Raw genomic sequence first — 26,680 nt, 5'->3', positions numbered from 1 at the left:
CAAAAAGGGGTAGGTGCAAATGCCCTTTAAACTGTAAATTGAAAATCTACTTTTAAGACACACAATTTTCAGAAGCAAATAATGCCCCAAAGGTTTAAACTTATCTGCTTTTTAAAAAAAAAGATAATATACATGTAGCGAGTAATTTTGCATTATCACACAAATAATGAATTATACTTTGGTTGGGGGAGGGTTCAGAATAATGTAATATTGGCTGATGAGTTTTACTAGTTACAGTAAATCTATCATGAGAGACGTTTTTTAGACAAATATCAGATCGGCTTGATGTTAACACATTATCTATATATGACAATGTCACAAGCAAGCCAAACAAACTTCAGTAAAATTTAATTAAAAGTGATAACATTTGCAAACCCTGAACATAGTACCCAAACCCTACTAAAATTACATAGATAGTGCAGCGCTCAAAAACTAACCTATATACACAAATAACTGTGCTCACATGCAATGGTGACACACATGTAGTGAAATAACCTCAATAACAAGTGCCACTTAATGATGATCTAAGGTGCCCACATAATCATATAAATATACGAGAAACACATATATATAAACAACGTGTAAGAGCGCATATATAAAAACGCATAAATATGAAAAACACATATATAAAGAAAATCCTCAATGGAAGATAATTTTAAATAATTTATAAAGTGCTCCAAGTGTGGTGATGTAACCACATTCAATCAAATTTATCCTCAAAAAATCAAACAAAAAAATTTTGTCCATAAAAAATAGTGACAAACACATGCAAAGTGAAAAAAGTGCAAAAAATGTTAAAAATTGTGCAAAACAAATGTGTCCTTGTTCCACAGCAGTGCAATTCTTCCCCTCCTACGGCTAAATTGCCTCCTCACCTCCTTACATCGACCCCTAAGGGCCACTCAGCATTCAGGATCTCTCTGGATCCTTATCTCCTGGAGATCAGCACTTCTCCTGCCGTCCTGGATCACTTTGAGGGTATTTCCATTACCCCCACTCAGAAGCTTCTATAGGATAATTACTCACCATCCAGTGAGCAAGAAAGAAAGAGATCCTCTAAGTGCAGTATTTTTAGAGCCAAACGACACTTTAATGACAGTGTTTACACAGACATATAGCCACTCACATGTTTTCTCATTCCTCTTGACTCGACATGTGGGTGTGCTGCATGTAATTAGAAGGACTTCCTGGGTATACCAAGATGGCGGTTAGCACCGGAAGTGCGTCACCGCGTACCGGAAGTTTGGCGTGCTAGCGTGCCTACGTGTTACGTCACTGTTACTCGTGACTTCCTCTGGGCTTTGCCCTAAGCACGTCTATCCTCCCTTAAGTAGCGGACCTCCTCTGATAGTTAATTGTCGGTCCACCCCCTTCCTCATTTACACGGAGCGGCCATTTTCTTGGAGCGCATCTCAGGCACCACCCACACACACCCTTGACCTGCCTGATGTAGTTCTCCATCCAATGTGCGACAGTCCACAACTCGTAAGGAGCTGTCCTCCCTTTACATTAGGAAGTATAATATATATATATATATATATAAGTATGGAAGTATGTCGTTGTCTCCACCAGGGGGCATTGCTATATTGCTAAAAAGGCTATGCCCCAGGTCAATATTCCAGTCCATATCCAGATTCTTCCTTCTGGCTAGAAGCCATGTAATCCTTTTAATCTTTGTGTCACCAGGGAATCTGGGCTGAGGCTCTCTTATCTCCATGCCCCACCGCTAGGGGGTATGTGTGAACTCCCAGGACCAGGATTTTGGTATGCAGTCTTTTGTTACACCCTGTTGTAAACTCTTATACTGACACTCTAAGATGATATCCAACAGGCCAAATGGTTCTTTGATAACCAGGCAGTAAGAATCCATAAAAGTCTGATATAAAAACATGTTGCCTTCCAACACCCTTACTCTTTCATGTAGAGACTGGATATCTGGCGGCCCCTAATCTTACAGATTTTTATTTAACCCCCCATTCCTTAGACCCTTATATCCACCAGGCCAGGGGTGAGGTGATCAACATGGGAACAGGGTGCCTTGCTAGGGAAAGAGGCACTCTCCCCATGTTGAGAGCATGTGGCCTGGTATGGTTTAGGAGGGGTTGGAGGCATGTTTGTATAGGGTCCCTCTTAAAATTCATATCAGGTTCCTATCCTGCATAAGAGTCTTATGGATTTTTCAGGGGGAACTCATGCAAGAAACAAAAACAAAAAATGGTTTGTTGTCCCCCCCCCCTAAGTCCATACCCACCTCTTATTCTAAATAGGGGTTTGGCATAGATTTTTAGGGGGCCCTATGCAAAAATGCCCAAAAAAGGTTGTGGGGTTCCCCCAAAATCTATAACAGACCCACTCTTCTCCAGACATGGAGCCTGACTGGCCAGGAAAGGGTGGGGCAGCAAGTGTGCAGCCCCTATTCTCAAACAATACTAAGCCACATGCCCTCAACATGTTGATGGGTACAAGGCGAAAAGGTTTATCAGCTTTAGCTCTGAGGAAGGGGATATACCCCTGAAAAGTGTCAGCGTGTCAACATCACTAACAGTTGGGAATCTGCTACCATGTTGGTTGACCATCAGTTGTTTTATACATGCACAATACTTTTGTCTTTTGTGAGTTTGAAATTGGCTTTGTATTTTTCTCTTAATAAATCAAGGGTTACACACTAGACGTTTGCGCCCCCTGGGTGTTCTTTTTCAGTTGATGAGTACAAGGACCTCATCTCAACATCTCTAGCCCAGTGAATGTTGGGGTAAAAAAAGATTTTAGATTATTTGGTCAATTATGTCACCCAGCATGCCAACTGGCTTGTTTACAATTTGAAACAAGATGGCAGGAAGGAGGCCAGAAGCTCAATGCTGCCACTGAATGAATAACTTGCTACAGCAGATAGAGGTTACAGCAGGTAGACAAACTGGAAAAATCTGACCATTAGGTTTGCCCATTTGGTGAACTGTGAGCAGAACATATGGTTGACTCAAACCTGAAGCTCATCCCTAGTAGTATTGTTTACCAACCCTTTTTCTGTATACAGTATAAAAAAAGATCTAAGTCTAATCTACAGTGCTGCATGATCATGCAATTACCAGTTAAATTAGCATAGTAGTGAATAGCAAAAATTGCCCTGGTCATGAAGGGGGTTAAAACCTTCTGGAGCTCAAGTGGTTACAGTAGTAGTGGACAGGTATGTTTTTTCTTTTTGCATTTCAATGCTGATAAATTATAAAGAAACATATTGTAATATAGTGTGTACTCTCCAGCACTCCAGGAAATAAATTGCCAAAGGAAGGCCAAGGGAACCAGGACAGGAGTGGCCTACAGATAATGCTTCAGGGATGCAGCCCTCCTCAGATGGGGTAAATCAACCACTGGGAAAAGTGCAGACAGTTGGCACAAACACCTAGTGCATTATCCAATATTTATTCAAAGGTGAAAAAGACAAAACATACTCACAAACATAGCATGTATAAAAAGCTTTGCATAATGGAGATGGCCGCAACAGCAGGCAAGGTGTTCTGGCTGTCAGTGTGGTCAGGTGGCTGACATGTTTTGGGGACATATTCCTTTCCTCAAAGCTACAATGGAGCCATCTCCATTATGCAAAGCTTTTTATACATGCTATGTTTGTATGTTTTGTCTTTTACACCTTTGAATAAATATTGGATAATGCACTAGGTGTTTGCACCACCTGTCTGCTCTTTTCCCATATTGTATATAGTGTATAATGATTGCTTTGAATATGAGATACTATGAAGGGCCTTATATCTGGTAAATGCCTTGGACTAATGAGTGGATCTTTTATTCCACACTTTGACACACAACCAGAAGATAGACTTTTTACTGCTCAACCCCAACTTGGACCCTATTATTAAAATTGTCATACAACAAGATTTGAACAAAAAAAGCATTGACACATTTTTTTAGAATTGTTTATTTTTGTATGCACTTCCCCAAAAAAACTAAAAATAAAACGACATCTGCTACAAGCCGTTATCCAAGCTCATTATGGTTCCATGCACACTAGCATTTTAAGCTTAAAAAATGCTGGCTAAAGAACACTGGTACCGGTAACAGCATTTTTTATTAGCGTTTTAGTAGCGTTCATAAGCATTTAGGAGTATTAGCGGTTTGTTAGTGTTTTTACAGTACATGTAGAGGAAAAAAAATTAAGAAGCTAGAAAAAAAGCTGTTAGAAGCGTTTTAGTAGCATTTAGCAGAGATTAGGAGCGTATTGTGTCTTTTTTTTTCTGCTAGATTAGCTGCACTTTGCCATAGACTTCTATTACATTTTGCAGTTGTGGTGCACTTTTGGGCTCACCACTCTAAATTCCAAAACAACCCCATGATGGCCAATCGCGTTCTGATGGAAAAAAACAGAACTAGACCTGCTTCTTGTGGAGGAGGCCGAGAAAACAATGCACCGCTTGATACATATGCACTATGTCAAAGCCAATAAGCCTGATTTGCACCTAGCGAATGTCCTTCAGCTCCTGGATTAGACACAGAAACCTGTCTGACTCAACAGATGGCATCCATTCCAGCAACCCACTTAAAATGTTAACGGAATGTCAGCATAACCTTGCATCCCTCTACTTGGCTTCTGGAACTTTTCACCAGGAACAGGCTGGCCTATTGTTTGCAGGGCTAGTCCTCCCACACTTTCTGTCACACAATGAAGATTGGACAGGCCTATCACGACTACTGAAGTGTTGTGTGCCATTAAGGCCATGAGTGCAAACGCCCAGGATCAGATGGCCTACCTGCCCATAGTACAAGAAGTTTGTAGAGTAGGTACTCTACAAACTTCTTGTACTATGGGATGGTAGGCCATCTGCCCCCCCTCTTGGCATACTTGTTTAATGCACTTTTAAAGGGCCATGCGTTCCATCCCAAAATGCTTATTACAATCATATTAATGATTGCAAACACGGGAACCGATGATATTCATTGGTCCGCTTATCGCCCAGTTGGCTTCTCTATCATGATGTGAAACATATGGTGAAAGTATTGCCACACCATTTGTAGCTCCTTAGTACATAGAGACCAAGTTGGATTCATACCCAATAGGCAAGCCCAAGAAAACCTGCGTAGATATTTCTATTACACTCACATAGAATCCCAACATACCTTCTCTTGCTTGAGATCCACAAGGCTTTTGCACTGGGTCCTAGAGATGTAAGCAAGCCCTAGGGCCTATGTACTCTACGTGTGTTACAGGTCATTAACGTTTACAATAACCAGAGGCCCCTGACAAGGTTGTCTTCTGTCACCCCTACGGTTCACGTTGGCCATCAAGCCCTTCGCCCAGCTCATCCACGAAAATCAAGACATATGGGGTGTGAAAGCAGCCAGAACACAACAAATTCTGCATGTCTGCAGATGATGATACTCTTTTTCACCTCCCCCCACATTTCCATCCTGAATCTGTTATCACCCCTAAGCTCTTACAGATTTCCAGCATAGAGGTTAATCTCATGTCAAATCGAAAACAATGAACGTTACGTTGTCAAACCAGGAATGTTGAACTCTACGAGCATCCTTTCCTTTTGGAACCACAGTTTTCCTGGTTGGACCACAGTTGAAAGTACTTAGGTATTTAGCTTCCAGGCTACCCGGACCAATTGTTCTGAGTCAACTATTCTTCAATGCTTGCTAAACTAAAAACCCTCATGGCTAAATGGTCGCCACTTCATTTATCCAGGATGGGATGGATCTTGGCAGAAAACAGGTGTTATTGCCAAACATTCTCTACCTGTTTAGGGTCCTAAACATCTCCATCCCTTATTTTTTTTTTAGAATATTGCAACTTGAAGTTTCACACTTTCTTTGGGGTACAGTTCAAACACGTGACCCAGCATTCCCTTTCACTTTGGGATAGGACTAAACATAAATTGGGCCTACTCTCCTCACATGCTCCCATGCTTTCTTTTCTTTGCAACACACCATTTTATCCCACTTACATATCTCCAGCGTTGCTTCATCCATGGTCACAAGCTTGACTAATGAGACTACCGATTGGTTAACTTTTCCTCCTACTGCAGGAACACTATAAACTACAAAACTACAAATCTTCTATTATCTGCAGATATGACATTTATCAAATGTATTCTCACACACATCATTGGATTTGTCCATGAGGGCATTGTTCTATGCCTCACTGACCTACATACAAAAGGGGTAATTTCACAGTTGTATAGGATCCTCCTCTGTTCTAACCCAACGGTTTCCCCCTCAACCCTCGTGGCTTAATAGACATCAGATTGAGTCTCACTCTGGATTCAGAACTGACATTTGGCAAGCCACATATAAATTGTCACAAAATGTTGTAGCTTTGGAAACGTCCTATAAAGTGTTGTTTCTCGCAATTTGCAGTTTGGGAATATAATTCTTTGGATGTCAATCCTTGTATTGCCTACTCCATTTATCTACCCACTGCATGATTAAGTTCCCTGCGAGGAGCCTTTGTTGTTTGACCTTATTTGGTTTACTATCTGTGAACTTTGTTCATTTTGTTTATCAATAAAATATTTGAACAAGAAAATGTCTGGGGGATTCTGATGGTGCTTGCTCTCGATGGTGTACTGTGGTATGGCATGAAAAAACTCTGGTGGGTCCTATTGATGCTTGCCCCCAGTGATATAATGAGTAATGCTGGCAGAGCAACCACACAATAGAACTGCTGGGTGCACACATGTCTTACTCAAATGAGAAGTGTCATTATAAATACATAAATAAGGAAAAAAAAAGGACAGCCGCCATTATGCATATGGTATTTTGATTATTTGTGTTTGAGCATTTATTATTTTATTTATGGCAATTTTTCACTCCTGATTAAGCTCTTTTATGGGTGATAAATTTTGAGTTTTAAGGTCTGGGTTTTTACCATTTGATGGGCTTTATATTATTGGCAGATTCAGGGCACAAGTTGTTAGATGAGCTTAGGGTGGGATTGATTAGTATGGCCAGTTGGGAAAAAATACAATATATATATATATATACCGTATTTGCCGGCGTATAAGACGACTGGACGTATAAGATGACCCCCTACTTTTCCTGCTAAAATGTAGTGTTTGGGCTATACTCGCCGTATAAGACTACCCCTCTTCCAATGCACACCAGTGGGAGGAATAGTGCCCCATCATCGGTGTCAGTGGGAGGAATAGTGCCCCATCATTGGTATTAGTGGCAGGAATAGTGCCCCATCATTGGCATTAGTGGCAGGAATAGTGCCCCATCATTAGTATCAGTGGGGGGAATAGGTGCCCCATCATTGGTATCAGTGGCAGGAATAGTGCCCCATCATTGGTGTCAGTGGGAGGAATAGTGCCCCATCATTGGTATCAGTGGGGGGAATAGGTGCCCCATCATTGGTATCAGTGGCAGGAATAGTGTCCCATCATTGGTATCAGTGGCAGGAATAGTGCCCCATCATTAGTATCAGTGGGGGGAATAGTGCCCCATCATTGGTGTCAGTGGGAGGAATAGTGTCCCAACATTGGTGCCAGTGGGAGGAATGGTGTCCCATCATTGGTGTCAGTGGGGGGTGGAATAGTGCCCCATCATTGGTGTCAGTGGGGGGGGGGGAATAGTGCCCCATCGTTGGTGTCAGTGGGGGGAGGAATAGTGCCCCATCATTGGTGTCAGTGGGAGGAATAGTGCCCCATCATTGGTGTCAGTGGGAGGAATAATGCCCCATCATTGGTATCAGTGACACCAATGATGGGGCACTATTCCTCCCACTGACACCAATTACACTTGCTGACCCTGTTCTAGTATGGTGCTGCTGCAGCCAGCATATGTGGTTGCAGCAGCAGCACCTCTACACTGAACACTTACCTGCTGCTCCTGCACTCGATTTTCGCGGGGCCGCTTGGCTCCGCCCCCTCGCCGGTGATTGGACGCCTGTGTGCCTTTCCTGAGCTACAGTTCTAACGGCCAATCACCGGTGAGGAGGCGGAGCCGAGCAGCCGCGTGAACATCCAGTGGCCGAACTGAAGGAGCAGCCGCGCTTCCTGGACCGGATCGTCGTGGGACCGGAGCCAGGTAAGAAACAGCCCCTGCCCACCCCTGTACTTAGTGTCCCTTCCGTTGGAAGGGGGGGCGGTGGCGGCACCACGCCACCCCCGTAAAAAGTGTCAGTATGCCGTATACTGGCGTATAAGACGGCCCCCGACTTTTGAGAAGATTTTCAAGGGGTAAAAAGTCGTCTTATACGCCGGCAAATACGGTATATCTATCTCCTTTTATGGAGGTTTAATTTTGAGCGCTCCTTCTCTTTATATATTTTTTACTCCTTACACCCACCTGTAGGACCATGATTCCGTTTTGGCCAACTTGTATTATTTTTATTTGAGTTGGAATAAAAGTTACAATTTAGGGCTTGATGGGCTCTTTGCACGGAGAGATAGGAACACAGCTCTCGCATACTGTCATTTTATCAGTCGTAGTACTAATGAGCCTTTTCACTTTGCTGCAGGAAGTATATTGCTTGCTCATAATCTTCAATGGCTTCTTTAGTCATTCCCATTTTTCCTCTGATATCTGCTCGCAGTTTAAACATCAGGGGATCTCCCGGTTGAAGAAACATAGCTGTGAACCACAAATTACAATAGTGAGGAGGGTTTAAATAGTTGTCTTAAAATATTTCATCCTGGTAACTTAATGCTGCTCATACCTGTAAAGAATGTAATAAAGTGTTGCTAAACCCACAACAGCAAAATCAGTCTGTATATGCAGTAAAGCATGCTTGTTATACTCATTGTGGAGCCTAAGGGGTTAATCCTCCGCATTGTGTAAAAAGGATATTTGATCCTGTCTTTTCTGATCCTTTCCTTCTTCTACTGTCCCCAATCCATCTGCTGATAAAACAGAGCCGTGGGGGCAAGCTGCACATGCTCAGTTTGGTGTGTATTGCTAGAGAGTTTTTTTTTCTTCTGAGGGTGCATGTGATCAGCACAGGGCCAATCAGCGCTGTCCAGACAGAGGATCAAGGGTTTTGCAGCCTCATAGGACAATCAGGGCAGAATGTAAACTCCTCCTACAAGCTTTAAACAGTGCTCTGCAGGGCACTGATAGCAGTCACAAGTCTGCTCTAACAGCTGATAAGAAAAAGTATTTAGCAGTTAATATTTACTAAAATCATTGCCTTTCCATATTCTGAGTACTGTAGGAGACCAGATATAGTGAATGCAGGGTATTGGGTTTAATAACACTTTAATTATATTAATTCAATTATGTCACTTGTCTTTATTTAATGTTTTTTTCCAACAGGTTCTTATTTTTTAAGTTTAAACATTTTAAACTGTTATTTTATATATATTTTTTAAGTACACACTCATTGTCTTACAAATAAACATTTAATACATGACAAAGGGTTGCTAGGGCACTATGGGTTATCAAAGAGCCCAGCAGTAACTGCCTGCTTGGCGGCACTGCTTGTTCTGTAAGCTGTGTGTAAAATTCAGATTGAGCTGTGAAAGTCTGTGGGTAACAGGTGTTTTTCAACAACCTGTAAAGGGATAAGAAGTACAAAGCTCCTTCTGGATGAAAAAAAAATATTTTATACTTACCAGACTTTAAAACAAAAAATATTTAAAAAACGTTTTTTAATGTTTTTTTATCCTGACTATAATAAATAAAGAATGAATGTACCAAACCACTATATAAACCCTTTAAATGAAACCTATACTGAAAGCATTATGCCAACTGCCACTGCTGACCCTCTCTGGAAATTATATTTGTCTGGTCGTATCTGGTTTCAATACTGAGTCACTGAGCCAAAACAAGCATGTAGGAGTGTAAAGTCTCGGAGTAAACATAAAAACCAGGTACAGCAATGTAAAGTGAGAAGTCAGCAATGCATCTGTCTCCCACTACAGCTTTCCTTTATTTTCTCTTTATAAGTAGACAACCCCTCTGCTCATGTATAAGTGCAGTGAGCACTCATAGAATTGTTTAATGTTGAATGAAGAAACTGAAGTTTCTAAAAAGATGGTCCTATACAAGTCTGTAAGGGTTCACTGCACAAGCAAGAAAGGATGAAAATGCAACATGGACAGCAAAGTAAGTAAGCAGCTGGGATGGGGGGGGGTTAGGTAGATTAGTTGAGGAGGGCCAGGGTTACTGGGTTCTTGTAATTTAAGCAGAGCTCTAGTCTCTGCTGAAAAAAATAAAAATTGTAGCTGCTGACTTTTAAAAAACAGCCACTCACCTGTCCCTCGATTCAGCGGTGTCCTCACCACAGCCGGTTTCATCGACTGTCCTTTCTCCCTAGCGCCAGCATCTCAAGTGTGGGCACCTGGCTGTGACAGCTTGCGGCTTCACAGCTGGGTGCCCACTGCACATGCAGCACTGCACATTGGGACACGTGACAGGTCCCAGAGAACTGTGGGACCATTCACAAAGGACTGCAGGGGGCGGAGGGGGGGAGGAGAACTTCTGCTTCTGATCAGAAGTGGGAATGGGTACCTGTCAAAATCGGGTACTCACTCCCCAAAAATGCCAATCCTTAACGGGGAGTGGGGGATGAAGCCTTAAAGCTGAACTTCCCCTTTTGGGTGGCGCTCCGCTTTAATAATAAATCTCAAGTTGTACTTTAAGTATCCTGAGAGCACACTGCCAAGTCTTTATGAGACAGAAAATGTTTTAGCCTTGTATTTGAAGGGATCTGCTATTGTTTAGCATGGAAAAGTTCAATTGCTGTATTTTGTTCCATGATGACCCCACTAATGAGCTCTCGCTTGATACATTCCTGGTTCTGCTACCCCCTACACCTAAATCTTTTACTCAATATCCTGTGAACTGCACTGAATGAAAAACCAAGTTGGGGGAGTGTTGCCCTCACTGGCATCCACCCCACACAGGGCATTCCAACTTCCAGACCATTTTTCTGATTGGCTCAGACAGCTACTGTATGTAAGGCCATGCTTTTTGTGGTTGAGGAACAATAATTAACTAGCAATTAATAAGGAATGGGCTTACCCTGAGATATGTCACTCTCAGCTTCTTCATACTGCTGTAAAGTTTTATATAGGCTAGCACGATTGAAGTATGCAGCGGAGGATACTGGGCACAGATCAATGACCACGTGGAAGTCTTGAAGAGCTCCTTGCACATCTTGTAAAAGCATGTTAGTAATGCCTCTGTTCAGAGTGGCTGATTCATTGCTGGGATCTAGCTCCATGGCTCGAGAGTAGTATTCTTTTGCCTGCAAAATACACATAATAAATCTTTGAATTGTGTTAAAACAAATGAGCCAAGGATGACTGATAGAGAACCATCTCACTGTTAAATTATTCAAGTAGCACAAAAATGGAAGAGAATAATTGATTTTACAAATTAGTTAAACATAAAACAGATGTGTGTGGGCAATGCCAGCCCCCTTCAAATCTCTTATCACTGACTGACAAAAAGAAGATGTATGTTAAAATATAAAACAGCTCTAAGGAATTATTCACGATAGGCGAATACTCTCTTGTACAGAAAATCTTTAATGAATATAACTCAAAATATATCACTGGAAATTATTATAAATACTATGAAATATTAAAGTCAGTTAGCTAAAACTATGTAAGTTTGCTGGAAGACTGCCAAAGAGCTCTGTCTTGAAGTGATATTCAGGCTTTCTGAATAATGCAAATACAATCTACAAATTAACTATTACAACCAATCATTTATTTTTCTAGCTGCTCCAAAGTGATGACAAATTGATTTTTGGGGGATTTTGTGGATATTTTAAGTGTATCTAAAGCCCAAACATTTTTGGTGGTTAGAACGGGAACTGTTAGAACCTCTGTTAGATTTTTATTGTTGAAATTGAATCATTGCAAAAACTTTTAGAAAGTCATAGCCACAATAAAGGACAAACTTAAAAGATATACAGTTCTTTTATTAGAGAAAATAGTTACCCATATTCTCTTCATTAATAATTGCGTCAAATATTTTTTTTCATGCAGTAGCAAAACCTTGTCTATGCATAGAAAACCAATAATAATTCTTTAGGCAAAAAATTAAATTTTTATGACATTTATGGAGATTCAGCGCCACCATCAAGGACATAAAATCATTAAGTTTATTGAAGTTGAATATTTAAAGCGTATAGTCATGTAATGGCTCAGACAACAACCAACCTGCACTAGTATATAGGCATGGAAAATTGTAGGTAGCTGAAGGGCCCAATGGACTGAATGTGTGTGGGCAGGGTAATATTCTCGGGGGTACCCTTTCGTTCGGAGCACGGCCATCAATACCCAGGACCAGGCGGAGACTGCATACATGTGAAAAATATAACATTAAGGCTGTTCCCCAACTTAGAGATGAGCTTTCAATGTGTACAGAAAAATTACAAAATTTCCTCTGAAAAGATGGTGCCCATATCACTACACGCTGTAACTTTGGTAGTGGTTGCATTAGCAGGGACGTGCTGAGCCTGCGCCCACTCCAGCAGCCTAGCGTACCTCTGTTACCTAACTCCCAGTAACAGAATGGGGTCCTGCCAAGCACATAGCATGGCATAGCTTCGCTTCCCGTACCCTGTGACAAGGTCATGGACTTGTGTAATGCTGGTCTGATCTTGGTTGATATGGGAGATGGACCGCTTGGGAGGGAAGCAAACAACGGCCCCTTGCTACTGGAAGACCTGCCACCATACCAGGTACCATGCCTACGACTGGTTGTTTCTTGTCTTGAAACTGTGCTTGGTTACTCTTAGCAATAGCATTACTCTTCCTTGACTTGCTGAGTTAAACCCCTGTTTGTGTAATGTAGCTTCATACCTTAAATGTGCTTTACCAGACCTTGGTTCTTCAGATACACCATTACCAACATGCACCCTTCCAAATAACTTCAGACCAGGCTCAGAACATTTAATGTATTGGTACTAGAGAAACTTCAACATTACAGTCCAACACGAACAGGTCCCATTCCCTAATCCTAACTAAAGGTGTGTGGCTGCCCAAGCATACCTCTGTGAGGTTATAGTCCATGCAGGTAGTCTCCATTGCTGGCTGTCCTATTGAATCCCAATATCTTCAGTGGACTGCAAGGCACAGAGGCCCCTCCTACGACTTGAACCAAGAGCAAGAAACGTCCACTTTTATTTTATCACAGGTGAGCTGCATTAGACTCAAAAGCCCAGGAACTGAGCACAAATAACTTAACACTTTCCCCCTACCCTGGGCCAGCCGCTAACCTACTAAACCTAGCATTATAACCTGCTTACATGTGTACAGTTATGCTCAAAAGTTTGCATACCCTGGCAGAAATCATGAAATGTTGGCACTGATATTGAGAAAATGACTGATCATGCCAAAAAACTGTCTTTTATTTAAAGATATTGATCATATGGAGCCATTTATTATCACATAGTTGTTTAGCTCCTTTTTAAATCATAATAACAGAAATCATCCAAATAGCCCTGATCTAAAGTTTACATACCCTGGAATGTTTGGCCTTGGCACAGAAACACAAGGCAACACACAGGTTAAATGGCAAGTAAAGGTTAAGTTCCCACGTCTGTGGCTTTTCAAATTGCAATTCGTGTCTGTGTATAAATAGTCAATGAGTTTGTTAAGTCTCACAAGCATGTACTGAGCAGGCTAGATACTGAGCCATGGGGAACAGAAAAGGTCAAAAGACCTGCAGAAGGTAATGGAACTTTATAAAAATGAAAAAGGATATAAAAAGATATCCAAAGCCTTAAATATGCCAGTCAGTACTGTTCAATCACTTATTTAGAAGTGGAAAATTCAGAGATCTCTTGATACCAAGCAAAGCTCAGGTAGACCAAGAAAGTTGTTTAATTGTTGCCATGTTTTGTTTTATGATTGTGCCTTTCTGTTATCACTTGCAGTTAAATATGAGTCCCAAGAAAAATAAAAGAAATGTGTTTTGCCTGCTCACTCATGTTTTCTTTAAAAAGGTACTGTATATTACTTATTCTCCAAGGGTATGCAAACTTTTTAGCACAACTGTATCTATACAGATTGAGCAAAAGTGCCTCAAAACTGTGATACCTTCTTATGAAGTAAGTTCCCCAGCCCAACTATGAAGTGTAGACAAGTGATCACCCATCACTCTGGTTGGTTGCTGTATGAGCCTCTACATGGACCATATATACTTTAGATGTTTGGATAAATATAATTTCCTAAGCAGATTTACCCTCTGACTAGGAATGTTGAGAATTTTAAAAGGAATGTTATTCTTTTCTATGTGGGAACAGGATTTTGCATATGCATGAGAATAATATTTTATGCAATGTCTCCCTATTGGCAAAAAGAAAATGGGTTATTAGTTTTAGATTTCTAATAAAATTGTATGCTTTTAACTATTTCCTTTTTTGTAGTTTTATTTTCTACATTTTTTTTACCTTTTCTATTAGTATTTTTAATGGCAAAATTCACAACCTTATTAGCCAGAATTAGCCAGCCACCAATCCACCCCACCCCCCCCCCCCCCCCACACACACACACACACACACACAGCCCAAATTGAGGGGTCGACAGATAGTGGGTGGATGGAAAGCAGTATTACTGAAAGCCAAATGTGGTGAAGCCCTCCACCACTGCCAAGGGCCATCAAAAACAGAGGGATATATTAATGAACTTACAAAATGTATGGTGAAGGCATGTTAGAAATGAATACCATACCAACATTACATATTTCAGCATAATATAATACAATAATACAATATAATATATACAGTATATTGTTAGTATAGTAATCTGTTGCCCTCCTGAGGATTTTCCCCCCTTCCTGACCAGGCCATCTTTTGCGCTACGGCACTACGTTACTTTAACTGACAATTGTGCGGTCATGCAACGCTGCACCCAAATGAAATTTAAGTCCTTTTTTCCCCACAAATAGAGCTTTCTTTCAGTGGTATTTGATCGCCTATGCGTTTTTTATTTTTTTGCGCTATAAAAAAAGGCCAACAATTTTGAGAAAAATACAATATTTTTGACTTTTTTCTATTAAATGTGTCCAGTAAAAAAATTTAAAAAATAAAATTTCTTCATAAATTTAGGCCAACATGTATTCTGCTACATGTCTTGGCTAAAAAAAAAGGCATTTATTTAAAAAGCCAAAAAATTATAACATTTACAAAAAGGCAGTATATATACTGGGATTCTTTGTATTTATTTTTTCTACTAATGGTGGCGATCAGTGATTTATAGCAGGACTGCGGCGGCATTCTGACACTGGGGGGAACTGACTTGGTGTCACTGACATCCCCAGTGACACCAATACAGTGATCAGTGCTAATAAAAAGCACTGACACTGTACTAATGGCACTGGGCAGGAAGGGGTTAACATGTGGGGCAATCAAAGGTTTAACTCTGTGTCGTTTTACACTGTGTCCTGTGTTAGTGCTTCACTGTAAGCACACTGCTTCGCAAAGCAATGTGCAGGAGCTGACAGGGGAGGGAACTAATGTTTACAAACAGGTCTCCTTCCCATTGGCGTTGCTCAGCAATCACCGGGCACGCCCCCTACCAGGAAATGCAAAATCACATATATATACACGTGATCTTGCGCACTTGTGCCACCCTGTAGCAGTACTTCTGCTATAGAGCGGACAGGAAGTGATTAAAACCAGCCTCTGGCAGGTGTTAATTAAATTTGCTGTGGCCAGCATTCAGGCTAGAGTTCAGAAATAAGGCAAGGTATTTGCCTGAGTATAATAGAAAAAACCTTCTGCGCTGCTATAGGTATAGATAGGACTATTGAAAAAAGCTGCAAACACCTAGACCTAGACACCACTAGCAAGGAAACAAAACAAATAATACGGTGTTGCGCTAATATCAATAGTACTAAGGATACAATAATTCGAAGAATGGGGAGACAGAAATATAACCACAAAACAGGTGATAAGTTTAAAGGCCTGAATCCAGACCTAATTAGGTCCAATATGGACTGTAACAAAGACAACGTGAGTAATAAACAGCAAGTGAACAAAAATAATACATAGGGGCAGCACAGTGGCTAAATGGTCAGCACTTCCGCCTGGCAGTATTAGGGTTGTTGGTTCGAATCCCAGCCACGGCACCACCTGCCTGGAGTTTGCATGTTCTCCCTGTGCCTGCGTGGGTTTTCTCCGGGTGCTCCGGTTTCCTCCCACACTCCAAAGACATGCTGGTAGGTTAATTGGCTCCTGTATAAATTGGCCCTAATATGTGTATGTATGAATGTAAGTTAGGGACCTTAGATTGTACACCCCTTGAGGGTTAGGGACTGATGTGAATGTACAATATATATGTAAAGCACTGCGTAAATTGACAGCGCTATATAAGTACCTGAAATAAATACATAAAAATGTAAAGGCCTGAACCCAGACCAAATTAAGTGCAATTGTGATGAAATACAACTTGAACAATAGTCACCAAGTGCACATAAATAATGTATTCAACATAATAGGACTAACACGTTGTCACAGAGTACCTGCTCCTCGTCTGCAAACACCCCCCGCCCCCCCCCCCCCGTGCCTGTGTCTTCCCAGTGTCCCCTCACCCTCTTCTCCTCCTGTCGCAGCATTTGAAGTTAGACTGCAGAGGATGAGAAGTGTCACCTCTCCCCCCTGCCTCTTGTCACCTCCTCACATCCTGACTCAGCCTTTGAAGACAGGCTGCGCAGGATTGGAGAAAAGTGACCCCTGCGGCGGGACTCACACCTCTCTCAGTCATATAGCCAGGACCCCCACCGGGGGTTCCGGCGCGGGGCCGCCGACCTGTCGCCGCGCGCCCCCCCGCGGGCCCTGCACCCGTGCACCCGCCGGAGACAAAGGCTGCGCTCTCGAGAGCATGGCCTGTGTCAAGGGGGCGTGCTTCGTTGCCCGGACAATGCAGTGCTGGGCCAAACGTAGCCAGGGCAACCAGAAGCGTCGGCCTTAAGCAGGCAGGCGCAGGACTCTCCGGGGTGTGCTCCATCCGCTGTGAAGCTGCTGGGAGGTCTGCGCTGAGGCGAGACCCCCGCAGCCACTCTGCATAATACTCCAGGAATACCGGGACTATTACCTGCTGCCACTCTGCATAATACTCCAGGAATACCGGGACTATTACCCGCTGCCACTCTGCATAATACTCCAGGGATACCAGGACTATTACCCACTGAGCACTCTGCATAATACTCGGGGAGACTCAGGATTATTACCCGCTGAACACTCTGCTAATACTTGGGGCTCAGGAGGAGCGCCCGCTGCTACCCTGCCTAATACTGTGGGGCCAGGATTGCCCGTGTTGCTGTGTGCTGGAGAATCAGGACTATTACCCACTGTGTGGACCCTCTGCTGTGTGCTGAGAAGTGTCGCCCCCTGTTGTCGGCTGCTGTGAGCCAGGAGAAACCCCTGCCGGAACTGTGAGTGTCTGTGCCCCTGTTTTCCCCCCTTGTACGGACTGTCCGTGAACTTTCCCCCCCTTATCCTTCCCTGCCTGGACTACAATTTACCAGAGTCTCCAAGTTCAACCTTCCTGGGGCCGGATTACAATTGTTTTGGGCCCCATCCCTGCTCTTCCCCTGCCCCGGGTACTTGGACGCTACGTTCAGACCCAAATTGAGTGACTGTCATAATTAAATAAAGCTTTGTGTGTTTATCATCTGCTCTGTGTGTTCTGTCCTGTCTACGCTCCGTCACACACGTCCTAAATAAAAGTGCACAAAAAACACAGTGCAAAGAAAACTGTGCTAAAATCAAGACACACTTTGCTAGTGTTTTGTAAAGGCTTGACAAATCCAGATGAATTGAATTGCCTTGATTTGCTTGCATGTGAATGTGAATACACTTCATTTATAAAGCTTATAAAGCTTTGTTGTGAATGTTGCAGGAAAAAATCAAAATTAAGGTTTGGGGTAGTAAATCTAGGGAAAATGTATGGTGTATGTACACTTTGGTAAAAGAACAGTGTGGGTCTTCCTATGAAATCAATGGAATTCAATGAATTTGCCAGTTGTAAATATTAACAGGCAATCTTCATTACACTGGCTGGTCTAAAAGAAATCATCATTAAATGGAAAACTGTGTATAGGGAAATAAAGGCATGAGCATTCCTTTTTTTTTTAACATGTAAGGTTCAATGCCTGCAGACCACAGTAGTTTTAACATGCCTCTACTGGGAGTCTTCAATTCCTAAGAACCAGTTTCCTGATTTTCTGGAGACAGCACATGCAACAATGCAATGCAATTGTCTTGGCAACAAACGGAGAAGCATGCATGTTGCACTGTATGACTTGGTGGAGAACGGCCTATGCTGGGCCTTCTGTAAAGCTGACTTGGGGCTCCTGGGACAGAGCAAAGGTACTTTGAAGAGTATAACCGTGCTCTGAAGGAACTCAACTGTCTTTTTATTGGAGTACTGATACACTGTGAAAACAAAAGCAAATCCAAATGCTAGGAAATATGCTATATAAGACAGATAAATAGTCAAGAAATATATGGTGCATGTTGGGTGAATCAAGCATACGACAACTTCATCAGGGAATTTTTTCACTAATCCTTCATTAGTGAATTGCAAAATTCTCAAAATAAACCAGTTTGGTTAACAACCAAGGTTTTATTAAAGTCCTTTAACAGTTTAATTTTGAGTCATTACCTGTGAGAACTGACGGTTGTGAAGATATAGATTAGCTGCATTGAAATAAGCCAGTGAGTATTTTTGATTGGCTGCAATTGCTGATTGATAATCTCTCATGGCATTGGGCAACTTCCCCATGAACTGGTGGATAACACCTCGGTTGGTTAGTAGCTGTGCCGTTGCACCAAGCTGTGGATAGAAGAGCAGAAAGTTATATATTTACTGTATAAGCAGCTTGTGTTGGATTATTGTGGAAATCGAGCATATAATTTATAAAATGTCCAAAACAATTATAAGTATTTGAAGACACAGCATATTGGTAACATAATTTAATACATTAAGCCATGTCAAACAAATAATTTTGTATGTGTTTCCTATCTCCCTCAATAAAGGGTAACTCCATCCTAAACCTATTTTCACTTTTAGGTGAAGTAGGTTAGAATTTATGATGATAGTACTAAGAGGATTTTCCCTACCCTTACTCAGATTTAACCTCCCTGGAGGTATTCCCGAGTGTAGCTTGGGGTAAAGTTTCAGCACCAATCCCCGGAAATGTCCTCCAGCCGATGCCGGCATCCGTCTTCCGGGTTCCGTTCCCTGTGACGTCAGGATGTGCGGGGACGGAACGGCGGGAAATTTAAAAATGTGAAAAAGTGACATTCACTAAATACACTAAAATCACATAGTAAAACATTACTGTATCAAAGCATTTCACATACATTTTATCCCTAGTGCTTTGTCCTGTGCCCTGCCTGCATGTTTACCGTTCTTTCTGTCTGCAAAATAAGAAATGTCCATGGCGTCCAAAAAGCGTCCCTTTAGGTCAAAAGCGGTTTTAGACCAGCTAGAGAACAGCGATAGTAAATCAGAACTACTTGCAGCATTGAGTGATAATGATTCGTGGGGAAATTTGTCATCAGACACTGAAAACAATTTTGCGACTTTGCTCAGTGATGTGCGAACTTGGCGCTCTATTTCAAATTTCAGTGTCTTTGGTTTGATTATATTATTGAATTAAATTTATTATTTTTTATGATTATTTATTAAATTATATTTTATGATTTCATGTTGAAAATTTTAACATACCCGGGATGTTTACTAGACTCTTGTTCGGACAGATTTCAGTGAGTTATTCCTAAAAATGACAAGCCTACAATAAAAAACTACATATTTCCATGCAAAAAATGTACCGCTTTGAGCACAGAAATACTGACATAATCAGACCGCTAGGCAGGCTACAATTGACCCTTTGAGGTTCTACAGCTGGTTGTAGGAATAATAATATCCAGGGTCTGGATTCCAGTTGAATGACGCCCAACATCATTCAACCGACTTCACATGAATCCAGGACATCAAGGACCTGCCACTGGGGAATGTGATACCAAACTGCCTTGGGCTTACAGAAGAGTGATGCAGGGAACAGTGCTTATTACGGGAATGTTATTCTCTGCAGCACTTAGAGATGGAATAGAAAGGACCTCCCTGTATTACTTGACAAGACTGAAACTATCTAAAAAAAAAATATGTATTAAAGGGGATTGCTACAGACTAAAATTGGGCATTAAAGTAAAAGGGGCCTTTTGACTTTTGCTGTATTTACTGAAGAACATTAGTAGCTTAATGAAATAAAATAGAACACAGTTACTAGTCATGTTAGTAGTAGCTGGTGGTTAATGTAACAAGGTCCAAAAGGGCCTTGCAGGAGTCTGGTCCACAGCCAGCACATGAGCCAAAATCCCTACCAAGCACCACTGCCCAAACAAAGAGATAGTAATGGAAGGAAGCAGCAGCTATAGAACCAACAGCCACACATGCCAGGTCCTGGACCAACTGGCCTGCTACAGCCACAAACACCCCTGATTCACATATCAGAAGTTCAAACCCAGCCTCAGAAGCTAGGCCCATGTGGTAAGCATCTGAGGCACCATGGCCAAACCCAACACAGGCCGTAACGCCGACCAGGCAATGGTAAACATATTACAGGCATCTGAAGCCGCCGCATGGTCCAGAGGGTCCAAAAAAGAGGGGAATTTTCCCATCAGCAACCAGGAGGATCCCTGAAAGGACATGTCCAACGTCCTCTTTCTTATAGACAAAGGCAACCAGGCACGCAGCATAACAACAACCCACAGTCGAATAAGCTGGACTGAGGACACCAAAAAGGGCCAGCCCTGCTGAGTGTCCCTGCCCAGCAAATATATAATCAGGGAGTTCCAGCACCGCCTGAATAGGGGAGGCCACCAGCGTAATTTCCTAATGGGGGCAGGGAATGGATCTTCACAAGAACAACTACATCCACCTCCACATGCAAGTAGCAGCCAGCAGAGGTCCAAAAGAGCCCCAGGGTCCACTACAGGTCAAAACTCCCTGGATCATCATCCCAGAGCTGCCCAACAGGGCAAGATTGCCATAAAAAACTCAGATCACCCCATATCACGCTAAAACAAGTTGCGCAAAGGGGCAGAATGGTGGGACAGAGCAGATGATGAACGTGTGCCTTTCTCAGCCAGCTACCAGCTGGGCTGACAGAGCCACCTACAATGTGGGGAGAGTATTGGGAACAATAGGCATAGGCAGTGAAATGACTGGCAGGGTGAGAGTTGCTCTCAGGCTTCAGCCCCACTGGCCCACTCCCAGGACATTAGTATGTTGGTGGGCAAGGATGAAGTATGCAGTGGACATGTGGTTGGTCCAGTGCCATCCACCACCTGCAGCTGCCCTGGCCGGTCACAGCAGAACTCTGGCCATGGCATTGAGCTTCTTCAGCTCAGGACTGGCATCACAATTTCGCAGCCGGGGGGGGGGGGGGGGGTGACAGTGCCAACTCTGGCCCTTATGCTGTCTGTGGTGTAGCTCCCTCACACTGCTCATAGCATGACAGAACAGCCAAGCACTCTCAGTGAAAATGGTGGCATGATCCCAGTATTTGACCACCCACTACTCTGCCCATCAGCATTACAGCACCACCAATCCAGCTCTAAGGAACAGAATGCGGGCAGAAGAGACCAAAACTAAAAGCAGATGCCCACAGTCAACACAGGCTGGTTAGGGATGAGCACACTTCCCTGCAGGAGTAGCATGAGGCCAAGGCCTGTAGGATGGGAGGAAGATAACCCACAGGGATGGACCACTCCAGGGAGCAGCTGAGCCCTACACCGCATCCAGGGAGGGAAGGGAGTGGACTTGCTACTTACTGCACTCCCGATACACAGCCTCATCTTCAACACAGTGGGGGGGACTATCAGCCAGGGTAACACTGTTACACGGACTCAGGCGCCTGGTCATATGTGTCCCCGCGAGACATTTAACTTGCTGGCCACCTGGTCCAAGATGGAACATTGTCTCAGCCGACCCAGCGCTTGGCTAAAGGTCTGCATGTGCTTCTTTGCCAGACTGGGTTGACCACTGGATCTAGATTATCCAGCCCGGCTCGGCTGTTGATTGAAGATCTCCACAGGCAAAAATCCTAAAAAAGGGAGAAAGAAAAAAGGAAACTAAGGAACTAAAAGGTCCAGAAGCCAGGTCCTTACTTCGGAAACACCAGGCAGAGATGACTGGATTGCTATAGCAGAGAGGGGGTTTATACCAGCTATGACTGCCCATAGGCCATGCTGAGTTCTTTTTTCTGCCTAGTGTCCTACTCCCGTAGGTGGCGATATAACCCTATGGTCAAGAATAAAAGAGCTGTGCCCGCAATGAAGGTAAGAGAAAATTCAATTTTAGTCTCATTTGACCATAACACCCTTTTCCATGTGGCCTTTCCAGGTGCATTTTGGCAAAACTCAGACCTGACTGCATGTGGCCTTTCTTAAGGAGTGTTTTTTTCTTGCAGTCCTCTCATGCAAGCCACATTTGCAGAGAATTTATGATATTGTTGTCACATGGACACAATGACCACTCTTTGTCATAAATTCCTGCAATTGCTTCAGAGTTGCTGTAGGCCTCTTAGAAACCTCTCTGACCAGTTTCATCCTGGCGCTTTCATCCAGTTTGGAGCAATGTCCTGATCCAGGGAGGGTCTGTGTTGTACAAAATACCTTCCACTTCTTAATAATAGACTTCACTGGCACTAGGCATTGATAAAGCCTTCAAAATGTATTGTATCCATCTCCTGATTGTGCCTCTCCACAATTTATCCCAGAGATCGTCTGACAGTGCCTTGCCACTCATAATTGATCGTTTACTTCAGTTGCACTACCAGGGACTGAAATGCTTCAGGAAAGCTATTTTTATGCTGAGCTAATGAAAAAGACCACAACTGATCACAGCTGAAAGTCAGGTGGCTTTGTGTGCCATTGAGAAGGTGATTGGCTACACCTGATTAAGTTTAGTCATTTTTAGGAGGGGGTGATCCCTTTTTCCAACTCGGTGATTCTGATTTTTTTTTCATTTCTTTTCCAACATGTTGGCGTTATATCTTTCAGAGAAGGAAAGAGAAGGGCAACCAAACTGATAAGTGGCAAGGAGGAGCTCAGCTATGAGGAATGATTAGAGGAACTGAATTTATTCTCTCTTGAGAAGAGGAGATTAGGGGGGATATGATCAACATGTGCAGTATAAATACATCAATGATTCATATAGTGAACTCGGTGTAGAGTTATTCACCCTGAGGTCATCACAGAGGACAAGGGGGCACTCTTTACATCTGGAGGAAAAGAGATTTAATCTTCAAATATGGAAAGATTTCTTCACAGTGGCTGTGAAACTGTGGAATAGACTCCCTCAAGAGTTGGTTCTGGCCAGCTCAATAGATTGCTTTAAAAAAAGGCCTGGATTCTTTCCTAGATACACATAATATAACTGGATACTAACATTTATAGGTAAAGTTGATCCAGGGAATATCTGATTGCCTCTCGGCCAACAAAATGTGATTATTATAAAGGGGGTGATTCTTTTCTATACCCACTGTAGGTTAAGATGGCATCTTCTTTGGTTGTAAAGGATAGGAGGGTTTTGTTCTGCATTAATGTTCAAACTTCAGAATAACCCAATACATATGATCTTTTGCAGAGACTCTTCTAGAGTGTTATAAGAACTTATGCAGTTTGACCAATTTTACTTCTTAGCATTGTAGAAAATGTCATTACTGCTTGAAAGATTTCACTGTATAAATTTTAAACACAATTTAAAGGATTATTATATGCATGTGACTTTTGGCTCTGCCCCAAGCAATTCACCTTGAACAAAAATATTTTCTCTTATAAATGATATTACTGTGAGGTTATTTTAATTCATTTCTATGACACATTTGTCACACTCTATTTTCTAAGGATGGCTTCAAAGGTGAAACATCATCCTCAGTGTACTGAAATTGGACTAAGTTACAAAGTAGATTAATGCTAGCTCAAAATCCAACACATCAGCAGTATAATAGGGGTCATTTAAAATGTACAAAAAGTTTTGCAAGAAAAAAAAAGGTTTCCAGAAGTGTACCAGTGTGTTTGATTTTGTTCTTATTGTATAGTAAATGGTGAAAATTTGATGCAGCTGTGCCTAAATTGCAATTGTTTTTGAACATAAATGCTCTTATTAGAACATTCTGTAGAAACTGCTGTTTTACAGTTCCCCTGGGAACAGTGAGCATAAAAGCATGTGAAAACATAAGAGATCAAAATAAGTAATACATATTGGGATGGATATACTAAAGGCAAATAGGCTGTTACACTTTGCAAGTGAACTTTCCCCAGAGCTTAGTAAATGTGATGAAATTTCGCTTTGCAAAGAATATCCAATCACAATCAAAGAAAATAAAACAGCATTTTTCTTGTACATGATTGGCTGATGGAAGCCACCTCATTCACTATGTTCTTGGGAAAATTCCATTGCAAAGTGAACAGCCCATTTACCTTTATCTAATAAACCCCATTATGCACAAAGCCTGCGCTTTCCTTGCCCTTCCGTGCTTTTTCAAATATGCCAGATAGCATTTTCATATTGCCTAAAACTTCTGAAGAAATATTACCAGGACTGCCTCCCAGCACCAAATACAGATCACTGTGATGCCCCAGATTAGCCCTTCTTTACCTTTTTACCCCAATGCAACCCACAAAATTATTTTTAGGTCTCGGGAACACCTGCTAAAACCAATTACTTAGTGGTCAGTGGGTAAACTGCCCCTGTCATTGGTGGTTTGTTGAAAGAATGCCCCCCTTAACCACTTTCCGACCCACCACAGTGCATATACCGCGGTGGGGTGGCACGTGCAAGCAGAAAAATGCACATGTACATAATTTTGCCTGCTCAGGCTAAGGAGGGCACGGGCTCGGACACAGCGGATCGTGGCTCAAATTGGTCCGGGGATCATTGCTATGTACACATTATAGAGGGATATGCCTTGTTCATATTCCATGTCTAAGGTTTACAAACACTTTAATTTTTTAAAGATCCAGTCCGATACCCTATTATTTGGTTGCCGTTTTCCCAAGAGGTATAGGTACTGCCAGTTAAGAACCCCTGTTCTAGTTTCCCTAAACAGCCTTGGCTAGCCTGTCACTGCTGTTCTGGGAATCAGATAAAATGTTTTTTACAAGGAATTCTGTATAGTACGGGGGGGGGGCGGGGGGAATATAAGAACTTACTGGATGGAGTTCATCTTTAACCTCCCTGGAGGTATTCCCACTCGGGAATACCCTGCAGTGCTGCTCCGGGATTTCTTCTGCACTTACCTTGTCCTTCACTCCCGCAATGTCCCCCCTGCAGTGTCCCCTGCAATGTCCTCCGGCCGGCATCTGTCTTCCGGGTTCCGTTCCCTGCGACGTCAGGACGTACGGGGACGGAACGGCGGGACATTTGAAAATGTGAAAAAGTGACATTCACTAAATACACTAAAATCACATAGTATTACATTATTGTATCAAACTATTTCACATACATTTTATCCCTAGTGCTTTGTCCTGTGCCCTGCCTGCATTTTTACTGTTCTTTCTGCCATGAAACTGAGAAATGTCCATGGCGTCCAAAAAGCGTCCCTTTAGGTCAAAAGCGGTTTTAGACCAGCTAGAGAACAGCGATAGTAAATTAGAATTACTTGCAGAATTGAGTGATGATTCGTGGGGAAATTCGTCATCAGACACTGAAAACGATTTTGCGACTTTACTCAGTGATGTGCGAACATGGCACCATATTTCAAATTTCAGTGTTTTTGGTTTGATTATATTATTAAATTAAATTCATTATTATATAATTATTTTTTATAATTATTTAATAAATTATAATTTATGATTTCGTGTTTCAAATTTTATCATACCCGGGATGTTTACTAGACTCTTGTTCGGACAGATTTCAGGGAGTTATTCCTAAAAATTACAGGCCTACAGTAAAAAAACTACATATTTCCATGCAAAAAAATGTACCGCTTTGAAACAGAAATACTGGCATAATCAGACTGCTAGGGAGGCTAAATACAATAACTGTATACCCTACAGGCTTGATGTCAAAACATCATATTAATGAAACTACAGTGTTGCAATGTGCAGTGTAACAGGCACAAATGACCTTCAACAAAATTATAGACCAAACTAATTAACAATTACAATTTGACACCTAACAATTTGCAGTAGCATCACAGCATTGTTAATTTGGCCTAACGCCCATGACATTTCATTGTATTTCCATCCTTTGCTGGAGCATATCTATGGAAAAGGTGACCCTTGTAAAGTATACACTCTTCATAATGAATAATACTGTAAATCTGCCTTCTCTTTCTTGGATTGTTGGCTTCATTCAGTATGGCAATGAAAAAGTTCAATCATGATTTGCAGTAACCTGTGACAGCCAATCATTTTTCAATTTATTCCAATCAGATCGCATAAGCATTGATGAATGAAGAGCCGCACAGCAACATCTTGTACTCCAAAATCCTTTCTATTGAATTATCTTTTGTACAGCTGGTAACAATCTCCCTGCTCAGAGGTCACCTATCATTAACGCATTTCACCAAAAAAAGGGCTTTGAATGGCTTAATTCCTTCTAAATGGATATGAAATTTATGTCTTACTCTCTGATGCTCCTTTCTATAGCTATGTCTATGGCTTTTTTGGTTGTATGTACGCTGCGTTGCTCACGTTGGCTCTATTTGTAAATTGCTGGCACCTTGCTTTATCAATACATTTTCATAT

At 42.1% G+C, this 26,680-nt stretch overlaps 1 protein-coding gene across 1 annotated transcript in view; it reads right to left on the bottom strand.

Annotated features, from left to right (window-relative positions):
- Positions 1 to 8,322: 8,322 nt before the first annotated feature.
- TTC6 (tetratricopeptide repeat domain 6) overlaps positions 8,323 to 26,680 on the bottom strand; it is a 247,165-nt gene continuing 228,807 nt past the window's right edge. The window contains exons 29-31 of the mRNA XM_089680254.1: positions 18,582 to 18,752; positions 10,981 to 11,206; positions 8,323 to 8,589 (exon numbers count right to left, since the gene is read on the bottom strand). Of these exons, the coding sequence (XP_089536380.1) occupies positions 8,450 to 8,589; positions 10,981 to 11,206; positions 18,582 to 18,752 (537 nt within the window). The 3' untranslated portion in view covers positions 8,323 to 8,449. The remainder of the gene's footprint in view (positions 8,590 to 10,980; positions 11,207 to 18,581; positions 18,753 to 26,680) is intronic.

This window comes from Staurois parvus, unplaced genomic scaffold (genome assembly GCF_062004578.1).
Source record: "Staurois parvus isolate SC_StPar_1 unplaced genomic scaffold, SC_StPar_1.0 ptg000237l, whole genome shotgun sequence".
Taxonomy (NCBI): domain Eukaryota; kingdom Metazoa; phylum Chordata; class Amphibia; order Anura; family Ranidae; genus Staurois; species Staurois parvus.
Note: the sequence above shows the minus strand (reverse complement) of the source record. Positions and strands in the feature narration are given on the sequence as shown.